General features: G+C 40.7%; 1 protein-coding gene and 3 long non-coding RNA genes across 5 annotated transcripts; 2 read left to right on the forward strand and 2 right to left on the reverse strand.

Moving 5' to 3' along the window:
* Positions 1-670: 670 nt before the first annotated feature.
* LOC111272565 (uncharacterized) lies at positions 671-2,855 on the reverse strand. Of its 2 annotated transcripts, none has more exons than XR_002687600.2 (2): positions 2,516-2,855; positions 671-950 (listed from the first exon to the last, which is right to left on the reverse strand). It is a non-coding gene; the product is annotated as an uncharacterized LOC111272565 (long non-coding RNA). The 2 variants fall into 2 exon arrangements; XR_002687601.1 differs by lacking the exon at positions 2,516-2,855 and adding an exon at positions 1,151-1,236.
* LOC111272564 (uncharacterized) lies at positions 944-16,261 on the forward strand. The gene is made up of 4 exons (XR_002687599.2): positions 944-1,333; positions 1,849-1,990; positions 15,753-15,975; positions 16,044-16,261. It is a non-coding gene; the product is annotated as an uncharacterized LOC111272564 (long non-coding RNA).
* LOC147751841 (uncharacterized) lies at positions 9,009-14,437 on the forward strand. Its single transcript, XR_015315771.1, has 2 exons — positions 9,009-9,617; positions 14,101-14,437. It is a non-coding gene; the product is annotated as an uncharacterized LOC147751841 (long non-coding RNA).
* LOC111272562 (uncharacterized) lies at positions 14,425-16,127 on the reverse strand. The gene is made up of 2 exons (XM_022854087.2): positions 15,513-16,127; positions 14,425-14,989 (listed from the first exon to the last, which is right to left on the reverse strand). Exons 1-2 carry the CDS (start codon positions 16,125-16,127, stop codon positions 14,903-14,905), a joined length of 702 nt encoding a protein of 233 aa, XP_022709822.1. The 3' UTR covers positions 14,425-14,902.
* Positions 16,262-21,134: the final 4,873 nt, after the last annotated feature.

The raw sequence follows: 21,134 nt of genomic DNA on the forward strand, positions 1-21,134 counted from the left end.
GTCAAGCGTTCAGCATTCTTTTTATAGCCGCCAACCTATTATTATCAATGTTAGGTCATTACCTATAACATTTGTCTAAGGCCATTTCACGGTACGATTCGGCAAACCGTAAAACGGTGTTACACTATGGCAAGGGTTGCAGAGGCAGTTGTGCTAAGCGAACGCTAGACGGTTACAACGCCTCGTTTGTTACAGTACGTTAAAAACACATTTACTTTTTCGTTGTGCGTCATTATTATTGGCATCAAATTTGAAGAGCCGCTCGCCTCTCGCAAGCCTAAGAACCCTTTACTGCGGCTCTGGCTAGGCCACATTCGACAATACACCCTACTCTATCTATAAAAGTCGCATTCGGCTGACTGGTTTAGAAAATTAGAAAACATCTCAAGGATAAAACGCTAATATAGACTGAACAATGTTGACACCGTAGGAACATAGTCGCGCCTAGGCCAGGCCGGACCGGGCCAGGCCCGACCAGGCCAGCCCACTCACTGCACGAACGCTTACCTATCCTAGCTTAGAATCGCTTCAAACAATTGCTATAGCTCGACTATTTTAAATACGAGTGCAATAGGCAGAGTCAATTTACCGGATTTTAGGTTAATTGATCCTATGAGATAAGTCAGGGTAGCGATAATGGTAAACACAACAATAATAAGAACGCGAAAAATAAAGATGGATATATAGCATATATATTACATTGTTTCCTTCTAGTTTGACATTGATCAAATTTCCTCGCTGTTTGTAAAGTTTTAAAGTAAAATTACTTCTTTTTTTTTGCCACCTGAACTGGGTGTCGCATAATTTCCGAAGGTGCTGCTCCTTGTGGTCGGCGAACGGAAGGACTAGCATGCGCCTAGCTACGATCAGTGTGGGAGATGTCAATACCGTTACGGAAACGACAACCCAAAGCATTTTCAACGTTAACTTTACTCGTTTACGTTCTGGAACTTAGAAATAGAATAGTAAGGTTACGCAAATCGACATTAAGAGAAGAATAGATATTAACAAAGAAAATACTCTCTTATCTAGACGATAAGAAGCAAGAAAAAATGCTTTATCGATGCGACTATAGCTTCTAAACGTCCTAATGAGTAAATATAGGTGCCAGGTAATGTCTGTAGAGGAATCGATGCATCAGACGTAATACCTCAAGGCTGACTTGACAAGTTCGCTGTCGAGGCACTATTTGACGAACCAGGACACAGTTATTGCCGTCTACTTCTTGTGTCATCTAGATTTCTACGCTGTGCATCGTCTGTATAGTAACGTTTGAACGTGGAACGATGAACTAACGTATTGAGCTCGACGGTACCAAAAGGTCCAGCCCAAGGTAGGTCAGCGGCTATAGAAACTCAAAAAACTTGTGTAGAAAATTAACCAAGACACTGATGTACGACTGTCGTCGTTCATGTTGGGTGAAAGATTCTAATTTTACTTCATGTTAGCAGTTGTGTGTACTGAACAGCTTTCCGTAAATATTCGTTACTAGCACACAAATGTACAGAAAGCATAGAAAAAAAACACAGTGCTATTGCTAGACCTAGTCGGCTCAAGGTAATAACTGTAATGGTATTATAATTAGTTATCAGCCAATATCGATTAGCAGTGTCCTTTCTACTCGAACGGAACCGAGAGAGCACAATTGTTCCACACGCTGCTATGGTCTAGGTACCCGAATCTTATCGAATCGAAAACTTATCGTAAATCAACAAGTACATACTACATTATATGAGTAAGAAGGTGGTATTCTATGTTACCTGCAAAAAAAGCATACTATTATTTAATTATTCAGTAATACGTTAATATATGATATTATTTAAGCTATAAGTGCACTTTTATTGATAGATCGCGTAAATGGATGTCGAAATTACGGTTTAGTCCGTCTACATAAATTACGTAGTGCTTTTCGCGCTTGCCAATAACAGACACAGCGAGACCGTGTCTAAGCCAGGTTACCAAGCACGCGTTCATCACGCACAAAAATAATGTAAGTATAATTAGCAGCAAGTTCACGATGATCTACAGTTGAATGAATTAGTTAGATAATAATCATTATTATTATTATTATACGGAAACCGCAAAGCTGAGCGGAGACATCGTCTAGCTACACGAGCAATCGCTGCGTAAGACATTCGCGCACCCCTAATCAAAGTTAGTGACTCTGGCGGATACGAGGTCTCATGCACAAGTGTCTGTGAACGTCGGTCGAACGGAGTGAACATGAATAAGAAAAAAACAAAAAAACTAGCTTGGAGAGGGTCGTGTTTATAGCAAAGAAGAAAGAACAGTGTTAGATCAAAATAAATCAAACCCTCAATCAATGATCAGTAAGTCTTAAATAGGTTGAAGAATATGAAGTGTCGATCCCGGCATGCCACAGCGGCGGCTCCCGCCATATGCACAGGCGTGCAGATGTGCTAATTAATGTTCCTCGAAAAAAGGCAAACGTTAGTAACCTATATAACCAGAGTGAGCCTTTTTGCGGGGCACCTATTTGCATGCAAATTCTCACCAGAGCTGAGCCGTCGTCAATATACTGCCTACGTTGATAACAGCCGCTTGACTTTTCTGTGACCTTCAGGAGATTGTACTATTTCTTATTTAATATTTGCAAGATAATTGATCTATCGACATTACTTTCAGACAATGTCGCTAGTGTTTCTAGCAAGCACTTTGTACGAATGCACTATTGATCGGTATTTACGCGCTACTGCATTGTCATATACGCAGCATCCAATAGGACATTGAAAGGGGCTACAGTTACTTGACTAGAATCTCGGATAAAGAAGCTAGTTACTGCAAACATCATTGCGCTGGGTGGGTAGGGTTCTTCTGTATCTAACGGAGCCGAAAATCAGGTTGCGAAGTCGTGAGCCTACCTTGACATCGAAAACTGATTCAGTTTTCGAAAAAAACTCTGCATTGCTGTGATTTGACCAGTGTTTTGTGTATAGTATATATTAATGGCGGAAGTTAAACTAGTAACTTCTAGTTTTCTTTATCCAGACTTTTAGTCGTTAGGACTTCGATGCTCATAGCTCTTTCTATGTAGGTGTGAATGCAATCTTTTTGTTGGAAGTTAGCCGTTTTGCCGTGCCCTAAATTACGGCTTTAGCCTACCATTGAGCTTGGAAAAGTGCCATGATTCTTGCGTTAAATGGCTCAACTTCTTGATATGACGATATCGTTAATAGCATAATAGATTAGTTGCAAACGCAATATAGCTGATAACTTGCCAATCTTTTTTTAAAGTTGATACGAACATAACTATAATTGACGGGGAAAGATTCATCCACGTCGACCGCATCCTTGCAGAATAAATGTTGGAGTTTCCTGTCACCAACTTTGAATGTCTATCAAGTTTCATTCTGAGACCTTCTTTCAGAAGGTTTCGGAATGAAACTTAATTGGGGCTTTCACTAAGTAGGAACTGCGGTAGATAACCGGAAGGCAAAAGCTTATTATATAGCTGGTCTACAGTAGACAGGAAATCCAATTTTATCTAGATTTTTTTTACCTGTAATTGCGTATTTTACTCGGAAAATTAATACCCGGCAGGCCCCACGACTAATGGCAGCTGTACAATAAACCCTTCCGCCGTTAAGTAAAATGGAATCCATTTTTGCCGTCTGAGTAAAACCATTTTGTGTAAACTGATGCAAGAAACATCAAGCCCGCCAGTTTATTTAGATAAATACTCGGATTTATATTGAATTAAACAATTCAAACACACGATCTGTGTTCATTAAAGTCCAATCTCACACAGGTTTCAATTAGGAATAATCCAGTCTACAAGGCCGACAGACGCAGGATACGATCACTTCAAAAGATGATTTAGAATTACGACGTAGTTTCTATCTAAAAATACCTATATATATATATATATAGATTTAGTCTTCAGTTAATGAGTAACTTCATAAAAGTACCATCTAGCATCTAGATTTCCAGGCACCTGCGGCAGGTTGTCGTTGTAGAATGTAATTCATTAGAAGTTACAAAGATCAAAGCCATTCATGTGCATACGCGGGCCAGTTTTATCATGGGTTACAATTATATCCAAGTTACCCCATTCGATTGCCGGCCTCGATTGTCCAATAGACTGCTATTTAGATATCAGATCCGGAAGGGATGTTGATTCGTGTCAGATTTTCTGCTGTACTTCCTTAACATATGTTTTCTATCCTATTTCCACTTTTATGAAATCTGCTCAGATCCGATGGTAATTTTTTAATACAACGATACAGGCTTTTTTACCAATACCAAAAACAAATGGATTACCTAATCGCAAATCAAATAGTTAGCCATTCAGCATTTACGGCTTTCAGCCGTAAATAACTTTTTACGGAAGTATCGAACTCGTTAACGTGAGGCTCTGGCCATATACGTTTGCGTTATCTAATTCCGTATGACGCGTGTATTTCAGTCATCAATAGGCTACGAGTAATTTATATCGTTTTCTGTTACGTTTAGCTACGTTTTAGCGTGTCTGTTTTTCGTAGAGGCATTTTTTGTCGTGGAATTTTCATTTACGTTCAATTAGGATGGTCGACTAGAATCAAACGTAGCAGCAGACCCTGTCTCTGAACCAGTAAACGATAGTTTCATTTAAAGCCGCCAACTAAAAAAGATTTCCATCTCATTACCTAGGTTCCTTATGTGTTACAATGCACATGGTAATACATATAGAATGGGTGAAATATGGGAGATGGTGAAATAATAGACGTGACCGAAGTAGTCCGAGTGTTTGTTCGGGAAACATCTGCGTCCAATAGAAGTCCCATATACTCTGTTGCATTGTAGATCAGCAGGAATTAGATGTTAATCTACATAGTTCACCTTTAACGTTTAATTTAGTTTAATCTTAGAAAAAAAAACATGCCCCTGTGCGAGCAATTGTTTTTCTTTTCATAAAACCTATAAGGAGAGGCCACATGATTCACTTAGCAAGCGAAGTTCTACTGCAATCTGCCGGTGGTCCGTCGGCCAATTAAGAGTATATCATGGTTACCGCAGTGCCATCTCCGAGTGCCATATGATTTCAATTTTCGAATTTCAACCAAAAGCAGCACATATGTTTTTCAACTCACCAACATACTTGATCCTCCATATAACTATAATGAAAAGAATGATTAATCAATAAAATTTTATGAAATCCGTATAACTATTATTGTGGTCGTGTGAACATACATAAATTGACCAAGCGCCTGCCCTGCGACTTTGGATCGATATTGTCTGTTATCCGAGCTAAACCTACGAGAGTTTTACTACATTTGGCACTGATCACTACGCAGACTATTTGGTACATCTGTAAAAACAACCCCGTATGTCAACGACGTTTGCGTTACGCAGGAGAAATAACCTAGTAATGTGACATTTTTTCTCCCAGGGAGCGTTCGCACCATCGTAAATGTAAAGGTCGTAAAAAGTAATGAAATAAAGTTTTTCTCCGGCCGACCCCAAAGTGCCTCGTAGCGCCCTGACTTTGAGGTCTTTCGAATCTCACTGCTACGAAAAGTCATGAGGTGCAGTACCAGCTTCCAACTTTTTTTTGGCGCAAGTTAGTCAACATTAAAAAGCATGCATTTTGTTGAGTTGCTCAAAAAATATCTCTACCATACACCGTAGAAGCTTGTGGACAAGTACCGACTTAAGGATAGCACAGCAATGGCTCAAAGTAGACATTTTTTCTTAATTTTTGATCAACCTAGGGTCCGTCCTCTATACTTCTACTTCTCGCTCGCCGATATCAGTGCTATGTCTTGTAGCCCAAGGTCACTCTAAAAGAAGGCCCCACAGGGGAAACGGGATTGAGCGGACGTATCTGCGCAGAATTATGATGTTCAGCAATACGAGGGACCTCTTCGCTCACCACAGTTCCTCTTACTCAGCAATAGTTAAATAAATTATAGAGACGCAGAGCACCTTACTTGATGATCTCAAAATTGCTCGATGGCGGTTGACAGCATGTGAAACAAGTGACAGTAAAAAGTTGATTTGATCAAAATGTGCACATTGCTATTAACGATGCAGCCGAAGCCGAAGTTTAAAAAGTTCACTTGATATCATGGAATATTAACTTATTAAATATTCCGAAATAAAAGTTTAAAGAACTGACCGCAACTTAGGCCACTGCTTGAACCACATAGCTACACCACTGCATGAACGACCAGACTAGGTAGAGTATACGCTATACGAAAAAAACTTTTGTCTTAATGAACCGTATATAAATTTTCGTTTTTTTTTCCCAACGAAATATCCCAATATATTCTATTATCCTTTCTATGTTTAATCAAAGAGTAACAATCATGATGTACAGACATATAGAATTTTTTACCGGCGTCATTGATTCCAAGTTATTTTTTTAGAGAAAAAATATTTTTTTCTTTCGGCTTTTATGACTTATTATTCAAGCCCTACAACCAAAACTGACATACTAACCTTCACAAAAATGATCAAATATCCTGAAAAAAAAAAGAAAATGTCGCAATTTTTTCCAATTGAAGAATATTTTCAAAACGTTCAAAGATCTTGACGCGGGCTAATAGCTCCTGTAAATTTTGCACAGATCATCAGCATGGTCATTTGAGATTATGAATAGGAATCAAGAACTGCAAATATTTTCATCAAACCAAAAATAACAGCTAACTATTCTACTACGGCAATAGTTTATTACGTATGTTTGTATATACACGAATTCAGGTGCGGCAGAAACCCTTTGGTAACCCTACTTCGAGCTAGTAATGATCAAACAACAATACCGAAATGTCTCAAGCAATTATTAAGAATAAAGAAAAAAAAATAGCGTAACAATATCTTTTAGCTTGAAATTTAAAAAGTCAGTATCAAAAACGGTCATGGCCAACCTTGCCGACAACTCAAGCCCCTTAGATTTGCCGTTAATCAGACAACTGAACAAGGAAAAATTTCATAACTACTCGATGCTGTAGATTCTCTATGCGTCCGTATTATATATGTTGTTTAAAGCAAGGTTCATACTTGCAATTTAAGGTCCTATGGACAGGTGTTCCCACAAAATTGACGTTGTGCCTTAACGTTTTGAAACGACTCGTTGAAACAGAGATTTCCGGGATCGCTCGTAAGCACGTATAATATGTTAAAACTATCACCCACTGTTTATTAAACTATTTTCCTTTAAGCATTGGAATTAAGTAATACTGAAAGTACATTTCGTGACTTAGTAACAAGGCTATGAGAAAATACCTGTGGGCGTGGGCCACACAGATGATGGCGCAAGCCGCCTCAACGTTAAGGCGAAAACGGACGTGTAACCTTATTTTGAGCAAGCATATGGTGACGGTTTAAGCACGTAGAAGCATATAACGTGTTTTATATGGTAAATATTATGTACGGAATCGATCGAATGGTCGGGAAGCGTTCGCTTGAGTCTCGATGTAAAGGAAACTGATGCGTTTTGATGAATTAGGTTAAAACGAACATAAGGAAGCTCGATCTCAATATCCAGTCTAACTTCGAATGAATTGTCTTATTAGACGACCAGACTCGCTCAGTCCTCTTAGGTTATTCTTACCCGATCCTATCTCAAAATGTGTTCGCGAGTTTTTACACGGGCTACCTTATGAGTGTTAAATGAATAGGTTGATGATAAGGCTGAATTCCCAGGCCCAATGCGGGTTGCCAAGCAACTGATGATGATTACATACAGTTCGACGCTGACTTTGGCGCTACCTTAAAGCTTAATAATAATAGTGCAAGCAGACCCATCAGAAAAAGGGGTGTGGCTGTTCTTAGCCCTTGCCTATCGCTTTTTTTTTTATAAATATTTCTCATTTTCGCGCAGCCACCGGTTTGTTGTCCAAGCTTTTTATAGTTACGCCGTTTCTAATCGTCAAGTACCGAATTCCTAGACGCCGCTTAAGGGCATACCAAATTGTGTGAGTTATGATGGAGTGCTACAGTATATGCTAATTTACTTAGAGCTTAATTTTTGAACTAGGAATTCTACGCGAGCCTAGACAATGTCCTCCGTCGCTGTGAAATCCCTAAGGAACTAGTGTTTTGTTGAAAGTGGTAGATTCTGTTAACTAGATGGCGGTGTATCAACCATTATGGCGCAATATTTATAAACTAACAACAGTAATTTGTAACAAAACTATCGTTCATTCACAGTTCTAAGCATCTAGACATTGCGGAACATATTAAATGACCCTAGCGAAATTGCTCAGTAGTTTCGAATCGTCAAATATAGCGTTTCTAACTCTAAAAATAGCTTTATACATAGATAAGTCATAATCGATGACAAGGACCACCCTGCGTGGCAGTTTGGTGCTAGAATTTTGCCAATGATAGTCGCAGTCAGCAAGGTCCCACGGTCCTTGACTGGAAGACCTTGCGTGTTTTTTTGTGACAATTTAGAGACATCTCTCATGGACGTTGATCTTGAATATATCATTTTTACTGAAATTAAAATGGTAGACGTCGTGTATTTTATTAGAACCTGAAAATTGATTTCTCTGTAGCTAACCAAACGTTGCTCTTAATGTAAAATTCGACGTATTTATGATAATTTGATTAGAAAGCGGTTTTTAGCATTATGCTCTACGGAAGGTATAGATTGTCGTACAAAAAAAGGACAAAATCTTTGCCTCAAGAACACCTGAGAGTTCCATATATCGCAAAATTCGGCTAAAATAATACAAAACCTATTTAACCAAATCAAATCCTTCTATGTAGTGTAAAAAATTGGCCGGGGAATCAAACGCGAAAAACCGATTTTAAAATTTATCGACAAATGTCATATTGTTCAGTTACAAAAGCATCACAAATATGAAATATCAGTGAGATCTTTATTTTATATATACGGATTGTGACCGGCCGCGTTAAGGACAATTAGATATTGCCTTTTCACATGGCGTATAGATGTGCCTTTGCAGCGGTGTGCTACACGTGCACCAGCCTAAGACAACGGGAGAAGGCTGCTCGTTCATGAAATAAACGTTAGTCTAACACATACGCACTGCCTTAGCTACGTACATACATACACGTAGATACATGACATTATTTCACTGCGGTACCACATAGCGATGCGATACTCCCATATGGCATAATATAGTAAACATTCACGAACACAGCGGGGCCTCGCGTCGAACCGAACGAATACGGCCATACTGAGTGTCGATGTTTAAACCTGCGCATAGACAGACAGGCCTTGTTTTTGCTTTTGGAAATGAGTCAGAATTATATTTCACTATGTAGTAAAAACATTTGACATTAATACGACTACCAGCTCTTCTAATCGGCTTACAGTAGATCGTATTGTTAGAGTTCACATAAAAGCTGAAAGCTCCGACACTACTCATTGAGTAGTCGACTACTTAGTGGGTGCTCAATTGAGTACAAGACGACTAGTTTCTTATTTGACAAATCCATACCTGTCATGCGCTACTTAAATCGTGATTCGTTCATTGCGAATCTGATAAATTGTCAAACACACAAAAGCGTAACGATACTTTGTATATAATAACAAAAGTGTTAATAAGTGCTTCTTAATGCCATTGCGGTCAACTCTGTACTACAGTGTGTGGATCTTGACGCTAGAGGAATTGCTAATCTAATTGGAGATAAACATTTACTGGGTGCGTATCTGGGCAAATGTTCGCATTCTGAGCGTTTAAAAGTGGACATTATCTTTTCTTATCGGATTTTCGAGTATTACACGTTACCATGAACGTGGTAACAATGGCTATGTTTAAAATTCGCTCGGCTGTAAAAACATGGACAACTTCAGTTTGCTTTGTCTTCAATTTAAATCTCTACGAGTTTTTCGCAACAGGCATATTCATCTATTTCTGGGTTAGGCCGTTACGCGCAGATAGGACGCAATGTGCAGAAGCCCGCAACTTGCTCTAAATTTCATCTACCATCATAAAGGTCACAAAGCTTTTCTAGCGTATCGTTTAATCGTATATCATTTAATCATCGAGTGCTACATAAAATAGCTCTTTCTTTTCACGGAAACTGTAAAACTCCATCTCGTTGGCAGAACTGGAACAGACAAATCAGATTTTTTCTGAATGAATCATGTCCGTCAAAACTAGCCCGTCACATTAAGCTTGACTGAAACCTATATAGCATAGGTTTCAGTTCCAAAATTATGATCAAACTTGGATTTCACTGCTGTAATAGCATCATTGAGGAGAAGATGATCAGAGATATTTAGCGATCTCCCTATGTTCAATGTGATACGAATACAACGCATCGGACAGAACTGTTCAAAACAATATTTACAGAAACACTCTACGCCACGAGGCCGTAAACAAGCATTGTGAGTTCACTACTCGAGGGTATGAGGCAGTGTATAGACACTTTGATGGCACACCTGATTGGAGTTCGGTGGAGGTTTTTGCAATTAACATGGTTAGAATATCTGTGATCGTCGGACGGTGTCAGTATGTGTTTTTGCTCTTTCTGTGTGTAAGAACGACGACGTCCTTCTTTTATGTTTTTTCTCACTTCTAGTTATTGCTCACATTAGAACTATTATGGCTTACATTGTTTTTAAGGGTCTCTTTATTGCCGACCGTATAGCGTATGTGAAGATAAATTCATCGGCGCAATGGGATCAATGATTCAGTCTGTCAAGCAAGTAGAATTTGTCTAATTAAGCTTCAAAGGGGATTTGAGATTATTAAGTAGTGGTTTAGGAGTCAAAAGAAATCGATCGCAGCTGCGGTACCCTAGGCCCAGAAACCTCTGTTCGTGATGACTTGTCAGCTATAGAGAAATGTTTTTTGGGTGACTGTTATCTGCATGTGTTCGGTAGAAATGGAGCGTAGGAGCTTACATTTGTATCTTGTAGGAATCTCGACCCAGCAGATAGAGAAAGGATAACATTAAAATATACGTTTAGTATTTATTGTTACTGTTGTTTCCTTCAACCGCGACCGTAATGACCCATAATTAAAATCGTAATGGGTTTGAAGATTTAAGAGCCCTTGCTAGCTATTAGAATCCATATGACAAATTATAGCGGGTAATGATCTATTGTTTTTACCTTTCAATGGGCCACATCTTCGGTTATGAGTTGTGCGGCACGTTTCTCGGAACGCAAGGTTTGTTACGAACTCTGCTAATTCTTAGCCTTCGTTTGCAAAGACTGTACAGCGAGGCTGTGTGGGATACGTAATCTATCGGTGTCCATATGTAACAAAAGACATGCTGCAATTCTATGTACATACATCACATTTCAACACGTTGAGATAAGTTCGTAAATGTACATTTCTAAGATGTTTATAGTTATGCATATAGAAGAATCGTAGTAGATTTGGAAAGGAAACAAATTTCATGCGGATCTTTAAAAATATGTCCTTTTTATATACCGACAAGCGATTAAGTTAATTTTTCATTTGTACCGTGGCATAATATCAAACTTCATTTATTTAACGAGCTCGTTGCGGTAAACTATTATTCAATAACGGCGGATAAAAATTTGAGACACTTACTTGCGTATTCACGCCGTTTTTTTTTCTTTATGAAATGCAGTGATACACCATCAAGTCGCACTCCTTACTAGCTAGATCTATGGCCATAAGGACGCACAATACTGACATAGAAATCTCATCTAGATGTAACAAGAAATTGGACATTTTAATTGATCTAATTTACTTAGATTAAGTTCTTCAATAATTTATTTTTGAACAGTAATGTTTTACATATACATACATACATAATATCTATTACGTAAAATGTGCGTACAACTCGGCTGTTTCTAGCGTCTTAAAATCCATACGATGCTAGCATTCGCAAAATACTGCGCCTGTCAGCTACAGCTGAAAGCGAAATCTATAAGTAAATGATAGTAACTTTGGATTAGCAATGGTTTTTCTACCGATCAACGAACTACACTGGCATTTATAACTCAATCGCGTCGAGTAAGTCGAAGTCTAGCTAATATAGACCTGTTGTACGTGATCATCGCTACCTTCCTGTGAGCCGCAAGCGCAGGCGACGATTCCTGACTTGGACGAAGTTCCATTCAATATGCACTATTAGAAAAGGATGACGCTGACGACGATGTTTACGGAAAAGATGAAGCAATTACGACGTCGGCATGACACGTAGACTTACCGGCAGACAGATTGCAACCTCCCGTTATTCAGCTAGCAACGATACAATTTCTGCGTCTGCTGTTAGTAACCACAAAATGGAAACAAACGTTTTGCTTACCGGTGCAGGTACTGGATACGTCGTCGCCGTCGCCGTCGCGTCTTTCGGTGTTGTTGATGCTGCCGGCATCGTCGCGACCACTGTCGTCGTTGTTATTATGGTCGTGCCGATTGTGACTGCATTCTAGTGAAAGCTAGCAGACGTGACTGGCGCAGACCGTGCCGGCATAGTGGACAGCTGCTAGGGGTTCATTTAACCCCCCATACTACTCTGTACTACTAGTGCTACTGTTATTTCGCACAATGGCTCTTTTACGCGCTTATGGATTTTGTCTTGGCGCGGGTGGCGGTGCTACGCGCGCTTCCCGCCTCTCCTCACAAACGGCACGTCCGTCCGGATCATTTGGTGCTTATTCACTGAATAATAGTAGAGCTACTATTACAACAGTCCTCGTGCGATATACTAGCCACACTTTGATAAGCACTCCGAAAAGCAACAAAATAGAACAAATCGGAAAAATACAACGGTGACGAGAAAAAGACGAAGCGAAAAAAGCCGTCTCTGATCATTCTGTAGCCGGTATCGATGCCACCATCAACCACAATATTGGCAACTAGCTCGTTTTGCCTTGCCGAGACGGGTCTGCGCTTGGCTGTAAACGTAATCCCAACATATTTATCGGATCCCTGGGAGACGCGAGGAGAGTCGAATTCTTGACATTGTATGATCCTTGACCCATTGCATTTTCTCCTGCTACGCGGCTCCATAACGATATTCGTAAAGCCGATATTCGTACGTAGGGAAGTCTCAATTGGCCGTCCGACCAGTAGCTCCAGGTGGAGTTGGGTCTTGCAGTCGTCGCATTATATTGAATAGTTGCAACTAACAGCATCGATAAGGAGAAATTTATGCTCTGATCGCCTGCTGACTTCGTGGCTGTTAGTGCCTCCCGTGTGTGTACTGTTCTGGATTTGGGCAGTAGCAGTAGCCGAGAAAGGGATATGGGGTTAATAACGACAACAACGACTATCACTGGGTCACGAGTCGATATGCCCAGATATTAGACAAGACTCTTCTTGCCGTTGAAGCGCGGGATCGATTATGTTTTGTAGATTTGTTCTACTTGAATTCAAACGGCGAGACAGGAAGTAACTGGTAGAAATGCCTGATGCGTTATGGATTGTCGGAAAAGTAGCTTTAAGAAAAAACGTAGACGCCGTATATGTATGTACAGAGGGGGGTATGTTTTAGTTAACCATGTATATCATTGGTATTCTAAAGGCTAACACAACTAATGACAAATGATTTATATTTGATAAAACAAGGCAGCAACTTCTAGTCGAACAGCTGTGTAACCTGGCTTGTAATAGCTTGTGTACATCGTCAGAAATACATCTTTACGCGTAGTCGCAATAGAGGTAAACATCGGAATCAACAACTCCTATCCATCGTTAATATATCGATCCATCTAATCTATTCTACCTTTGATTGTAAACATTGTATGTAAGCGTTCCAATTATACGACACACGTAACGGAACTTAGTTAAAACTTTTCTACACGCAATAAAGCTATCAGCGGCGCTAGTCAAGCAAGGGTTACAATTATCGTGATTAATTAATCAATTAATTAATAGATTTCCTTATAATTAAAACGTACCAACAGCTGAAAAAATTGGAGCATCGAACTAACTGCTTTAACCTCCGACATTCGAGTTGTAAAGTATCCTATCAGACGGGTGTCTCCTCCCAGCGCGAAACGAAGTGTAGTTAAGGTCGAAATCGGACCCAGACCACAACGTGTTCTAAAGTTCTACAGGAAAACATGTTATCAGTCGGACATAGTACAGGACTATGTGTTTGTCTTCTATTGGACCCTAAAAAATAGTAATGAATCTCAATTTTAACATCCGAGTAAACGATGGCAAAACAAGTTGATCATTATGATCTATTTAGGTGATTCTGTCTGAGGTTGCGTAACTACAAACCCGAACGCGCGCATTTTAAGGCTCCTGTGGTGTTGAAGTCCGAACTGACTTCAGGACTGGAAGCAGTCAGGCACTCCAAGCCAAGAACCACCCAAGGACCGAAAAGCTGCGTATAGAACAAAATCTACCTATATAACTTATAAAACAGATATGCGCACGCGTGGATCCGCAATGATTATGACATGAAACTATAAAATTTTTGGTTTGTTATTTCTTAAAAAAAAAATATAACCAGGCCGAATCCTGAATAGCATTGTGCAGATCTTAAAATACATAAAAATAAAAAAATAGCTTTAATTGAAAAATACGGTTTGACTTTATTCATCGCGTCTATCCGCATCACAATCATTCGTTCGCACCATTTTGCGTTCGGCCTCTCTTGTTTCCTTTCCAGTTCATTCAAAAATAATAAATAAATAAAATATAAATACAACCGATGTTTTACTCTGGGATATACATATACATATATATATATATATATGTATATATATATATATATATACATATATATATATATATCCGCATAAATCACTTATAAAACATGATAGTCTTTCCCCTGGGGTAAAAAAATGTGCGACAACTGCTAATCATTAAAACGACGTTATTCAACCACAAACGTTTAAAAAACTCCCGCTCATATTTAATTTTCATCTTAATCGCAGCCTGTAATTGTTCACCATAAGTCCGATATGCAACGAGGCATTTGAGTTCAACAATTGGCGTAGAGTTCCTTCAGAAGGCAAAATGTTCAATAAACAATACAGCTCTCATTAGGAAGATGATAGGTTGGGATCCCGTTGGCGGATCGTGACAGCAGGTTTTGAGGCCACCTTCGTATTCTGCGATACCCTTGCCACCTAAAAAGTATTAAAATTGTTGTCAATATTGATTCTTTGGCAAACTGAAATTAAGTTACGATGGAGTGAATCTTCATTGCTAAACTGACCCCCATAATCCTTTCGTAACTCGTACTCGACGTACAACCGACAGAACGTTAAGTCCTGCATGTAGTCATTGCCAACCAAAGCTGTTTCGGCCTTAAGACGTTAACACCAAATTTAAAAAAATAAAGCGTTCTGGGCGTCGCTTAGCAACAACAGGGTAGTTTCTAAACAGTGATACACAATCTGCATTGATTTCATCAAGCTAGATACATGACAAAGAAAAAATTCCGTCTAGACCATTGTAACTGCTGAGCTATCTCTTTAATAAAAATGTAGTACTTGTAACAGCTATTTTTGAAATTGCCTAAATGTAAGACACGTTGTGACCAATAAATTAAGGGCAAGTCGATTTTTCGTAGAACTAAAGCATCTTGAGTATGATACTGAATCAATGAGAATGCTTCAGCTGCAGCCCGTATCCAATCTTCGGGCTTACCTTTGCGAGATCTAGAACGCCTGTGAGATAGCACTTGCGGGTTTTGCACTTCAGCTGCCCTTCGAGACCGCAGCGGCACTCCATACATGCTCCTGATGCCTGCGGAACAATCTGTCCGTAGTGGAACTTGCGACCATCTAGTTCGCACTGAATGTCCTGGTAGCGATTCGCTTTGCTTGGCAACGCAACAAATGGTCGTTGTTTCTTTGCAGTGAACCCCTGATGTTTGCTGTTTTTCAGGGGAACTTCCGGGTCACATTCGACAAGTGGACAGCACATGCCTGCGCGGCGCACTTCGCGGCAACTTTTCGCTACCTTCATTGGGGGACACGAAGTCTTCCAGCACAGGACATCCCCACTAAAGCACATACATTTATCGCAAGCGTCTTCTCTGTGAACGTTTCCGCCATGCCGAAACAGCTGACCGTCAAATACACAGGATCCGTTTCGATCTGATACAAAAGTATGGCTTTTTGTGCGCTTTACCTTGTACGAGCGACCACCAATTTTTACACGATCATTGCTTTTCAGAATGCGAATGGTAGTCGAGAAGTCCTGTGCCTGAATTGCCCATGCTATGGCCACGAGCACCGCTCCAATCAGCTGGGCTCGCATCTTCAGCAGGAACAAAAGAAAGGAGCACAGTTCTTCACGAACACACGAGTGTCACTCACCGTCCAATGTGGCTCTCAGGTTAGCGACGATGACCACAAACGACGATGAATAAAACTCTTGTATCTCACTAATAAGATATGTTTTTTTCGGTTAGCTCGTTGCCGATCGTCTCACTTGACACGCCGTCGTGCAGCGGCGAACTCATAAACCCGGGAAAAACTTTCACTTTTAGCGACTGCGCGGCTCCCGCGATGCCGTTATGTAGTTGGCTTCGTGTGAGGGTCGCTTCGGGGGCAGAGAACTGGCAGCGTTTAGTCTCTTCTTCGACCCTCGCCCTCGACGCGAGGCCAACTAACGTCGCGGACGAAGCTGACGCCGACTACCGCAGGAAGTAGAGAGAACGTAATCGGTCGGCTGAGGGAAGCATGCCGGGGCCCAGACGTCTCTCACTCTTGTCATGGCTTCGATAGTTGACATGATGATCGCCGATATTTTTTGCGGCAGCAACTTCTTTGTTGTTGTCGATTTCGCTTGAGCATCTCCATTACCAGCTTTGCCGGTCGCTGAAGTTCACGCTAAACATTGACGTTTATAGCGAAAAAGTCAAATAAGAACTGGCGCTAATGTTTTGCTGTTAAATGGTGTAGACCGAAAATCGAAAAGTGTGCCGGCCCCTAAAAGAATGGGGGACGGGGGCCGGGGGGGAGAAGTTCGACATCTGTTTTAATCTTCAGAATCAGTTTGCTTAAAGTTGTTTTTTCTTTTGACGATTTTAAGTTAATGCTAGTCAAAGAAAGAACGAAAGATATTTGAAGATGATCTATGTACTGTTACTATTCAATAAGGAAATATTGCTTCTGGTAGGCGTAACTTGTATGCTTTATTGGATCACGTCAGCAGCATGTGTAATCGTACGGCCGTGCGCCGGCTCACCTGGAGGAGTGGCACCTAAATTTTCGAAGAGCGATTCGCTTCCCGGTCGAGGCACCGCTCATTAGTGGTGCTCACTCAATCTGTCCTACTGAAAATGAAAAAAAAAAATCATTACCATAAAAGCTTTGCCAGATGTTGCAAGAACATCTTTCAGAAGTCGCTGAGCAACAGAATTGTCGAGGGCAATATTGAATGATGCCGTGCGACTAAATTACTCGTATAGATTACTTCCAAAATAGTTCGCATACCTCTATATCGTGACGAGTTCTTCAGGAGCTCCTCTTGTTTCTGCACACAAAATTGGCTTTCATCATACTAACTCTACCCAGCCGCAACACTGGCGTCCTCTTCTATTGAGATCTGATCAATGTGTTAACCTTATTTTTCACCAGCATTCAAACAGGGCTTTTTTGCTTCGTATTTAGAAAAAACGAACACAGAGTAAGAGCGAAGCTGAGTAAGTTCTTCGCAAACTTATTAAGTCCGCAGCTAGTGCAACAATCAATTTGAGTTTATCAACTTGATCTTCTTATTTGATCTACTATCAACAAGCGGGAAGAGATTCTATCATCGAGGCGCTCCGTTTGCACTGCTACAGTAACTGTTAGTAAATAACCGACCGCATGGAGTAACATCGGGAACAGTGCCACATAATAATAAGATTGTCGAGAGAAAAAATCCCCGATGCGTACCCACACACACAGTTGCTGGAAGATGGCTGGAAGATTTGCCCGGTAGATGTAGTTGTTGTTACACTCCAATTTAACTTGCTCCCTCTGCCCACGTTAAAGAGGTTCATCTTAATGCTTATGCGGCAACAAAGTTGCGATTATTCGATGTTGGACCCAACAAGCAAAAAATAGACCGCCCATAAGCAACGAGATATTCATCAACGTTCGTGGTCTGTTGACGGCAATCAGCGTTATCTTCGGCTCGACTCAGACTAGCTGGCGCTAGCGATGCTATCACAGACAAACAGTGATGTGCTTATTGAACTATTACGAATAATACTGATAGAACTTCGACGGAACGCCGCAAGTCTTCCGGTAGATAACAGCACCGAGAAGACGTTTTTGGTTTAAGCCGCGCCATCAAGGGTGGCCGCCGATGCACGAAGTAGCCTCGAACCCACAAAGCTTAGCCGACAAGCGTCGAGCATCAGGTCCTTTATCCCAGAGAAAACTGTCAACGTGCGTACCCACTTTTTGACTCAGAAATACCAATGTGTAAAGTTTCATTTGTGTACCCAAAGTGATCGGTACGCCATCGACTGAATGGCAGAGCCCCGATATGATCGCTTTAATAAAGTTCGAACTTCAGCGAACAAGAACTTTTCAGATCCAGTCCGACTTTCAGCGTTGCTTTGTTAATTTGCAAAGCACACATATTTCAACTAGCGTTACCTTTTTCCAGAAAAAAAAAAGTTTGGATCATCACTAGTTCTTCCCTTTCGTTTTCTTCATTTCGACACGAAATCATTATTTACTGCTTCTGCTAATTCTAGTGCTTCGAACTTTGCGTAGTGCAATGCTCTTATTTGGTCGCCGGTCCTTTTGTGTAAATCTGAAAATTTTAAGAGCCGAAACGTGTATGAAGAAAGCTTTCCCTCGGATGCGTCCGTCGCCGCCATTTTGCCCAGACTCGACCGCCCAACGGCCAGGCCGTCTCAGTTCGCCTAATAGCGGTAGCTGATTTATGCGCGCTAAAGGTTTCACGCGCGACCCATGAATTACGGTCAAGCTATTTCGTATCTTGCTACTGCTTCTGGTATGACGGTTGCTACTGCAGCGACTGCTATCAAAGAGATCAGATCTGACAATCGATCGATGCCTGAGACACATCTGCTCTCACGAACCATTCGTTTCGAGCTATGATTTATTGAACATTTATATTTCAATATTTTTCCATACCGCGCCAACTGTGGATGTTTCGTATTGTTTTGCTGCCGCTGCGATCTCTAACGTGTAGGCCGAATAAGTCCTGATCATGTTTTATGCAACAGCTTTCTTCTTCTGCTGTATATATGCACAGTAAATATGTGCATAGCGGTTAGATTGCTTATCATTATTATAGAAACAACCAAATCGTCGGTAGAATTCGCGCGACACGAACGGACGATTCGTCGATTTTTCGCAGATGTCGAGAACTTAGACGTTCCAGGGGACGACTTCTGAGCGTGCTAACAACTTGCTCCGCCATGTTTCATCGTTCGCAGTGTTTGACAACTTTTTACGCGCTAGCCGTTAGCCAATATACTTTATGATCATGAGCTATCATAACTTTTGTTCGTACTGCCTGTCGTTTTTGTTTTCTCAAGAAAGAACTCTAAATTTGAATGGATCGCAAAAAAAATGATTACGGCTCTCTTTTCAAGTACGTGCATCCGAAGTCATCTGACAACGATCCGATAAACGCGACTCGATTTAAACGAGCGTGCGTATTATAGAAAATTTTACTTCATTTTGAAACACGGCATTTCGGTACAATATCGTCTGCTCTTAAGAAAGACGCATGAGATTTTTTTTCGAAATTAGAACGTCTCGATATTATTGTCTTATTATTGTTAAAAGGATAAACAATGCCACGAAAGTTGAACTTATGACGCTTCAATAACAACAAGCTAAGTGTAGACACATTCTGTCCTGTGCCGGGGGCCATCCGTCTGATTGGCAGGCGTGAAGCTTGAAATTGTTGTTCAGTTGGAGTTTCCATTCTGTCCCTAGCTTCTATCTAGCTAAGAGCTACAAAAATTAACGTGGAAAATTTATAGTCCACTCGCGGAGCCTCGGTAGTGATGTGCCGTTTGTGCAGGTCGAAGTTTCAGATGGAGCAGTTCCGGGTGATCCAGCAGTGTGTAAATGTATTTATCCTGTACCTTCAAAAGAAATAAAACTTAATAGAAAAGAAAACTTGATATGTTCGCAATACACTTCTATAATATTTTGCTAGCGCTTCCTGTATCGTCGTGCAAACGAATGGAACGTACGTACTTAATTTCAGGTTTCATCTGCTCATCGTTCCAGAAGCCGCGTCTATTGCGCCTTCGTAAACGGGTCCTAGTTACAATAACGATGAGCACACGTCGATGTCGGTTCCATTGATTTGTAAGGAACTTTATTGTTTCTATTATGCATAACATACTCCTTTACAATGCACAGAATGAATGAAAGTTCTAAGTACTCTAGCTAGCTACGTTTAACTCAACAGAATATATTTAATTTATGTGACAGCTAATTATGTCCCTTTATTAAAAATGTCCCGTTTCATAAATCAGACGATTTGCCCACCTTTCTCGTTTCGGTTTTAGCACGAGCTTATCAGCAACGGTGCAATTCAGGCTTATTAATGGATTTTTATACAATGGCCTGCTAATGGCGTTCACTATCACTGATAAAACATTGGCTAGGTTCGCGAGTTATTCCATTGCCTCGTCAACTTTCGGCGCGAATGAAGTGTATGCAACGTGACTATGTGGATCTCTAGTCACTCACTGCCCATGCTATATCGCGTATTACAGGTCAACAATATGACGACGTTCATCTGTCTGTCAGCTACAAATCCATTTTCTTGTAAATCGTTCTTCCTTCTAAATGTAGACGCCCATCGCCCATCGCCCCTCGACATGACATTTAGCATCCGTAGGGGTCATGTGTACACAAACAGCCCCCCCTCCCCCCTCTCTATCTATCTCCTCGCATATATATGCTAGATTCACTTTTGTTGGGGTCAACGGTGACGGGGCCGTCCCTGATTTGCTGCGCCTCGTCCACAACCCATTTTCGTCGACTCCGTTGCAGAATTACGAGTTCCGACACTGACTATTGACAGCCTAATCTACTCCCAGATTGGCAAACGTATTCCACTGTAGCAGAAGAAGTAAAACTTAGCGACATTTGCTCGAACGGTTTTTGCTTGACGGCGATAATAGCAACCGCTGGGGTGGTGCCAGCCGGCCACGTAAGGTTCGCTGACGAACTTTCTGTGCGATGCACGATCCGCAGTCCGGAAATGATAACGAGCAAATTGTTTTCTTAGGAATGGAGATGCAATAGAAACGCAGATAGCAACGGTAGT

This window comes from Varroa jacobsoni, unplaced genomic scaffold, assembly GCF_002532875.2.
Source record: "Varroa jacobsoni isolate VJ856 unplaced genomic scaffold, vjacob_1.0 contig02599, whole genome shotgun sequence".
In the NCBI taxonomy this organism is placed as follows: Eukaryota; Metazoa; Arthropoda; class Arachnida; order Mesostigmata; family Varroidae; genus Varroa; species Varroa jacobsoni.

Excerpts from the sequence above, each read along its gene's own strand:
- LOC111272562 (XM_022854087.2), bottom strand. The coding sequence starts at position 16,127 with ATGCGAGCCCAGCTGATTGGAGCGGTGCTCGTGGCCATAGCATGGGCA. Across the intron at positions 14,990-15,512 it reads GCGTTCTAGATCTCGCAAAG|GTGGCAAGGGTATCGCAGAA; the intron begins GTAAGCCCGAAG and ends AATACTTTTTAG.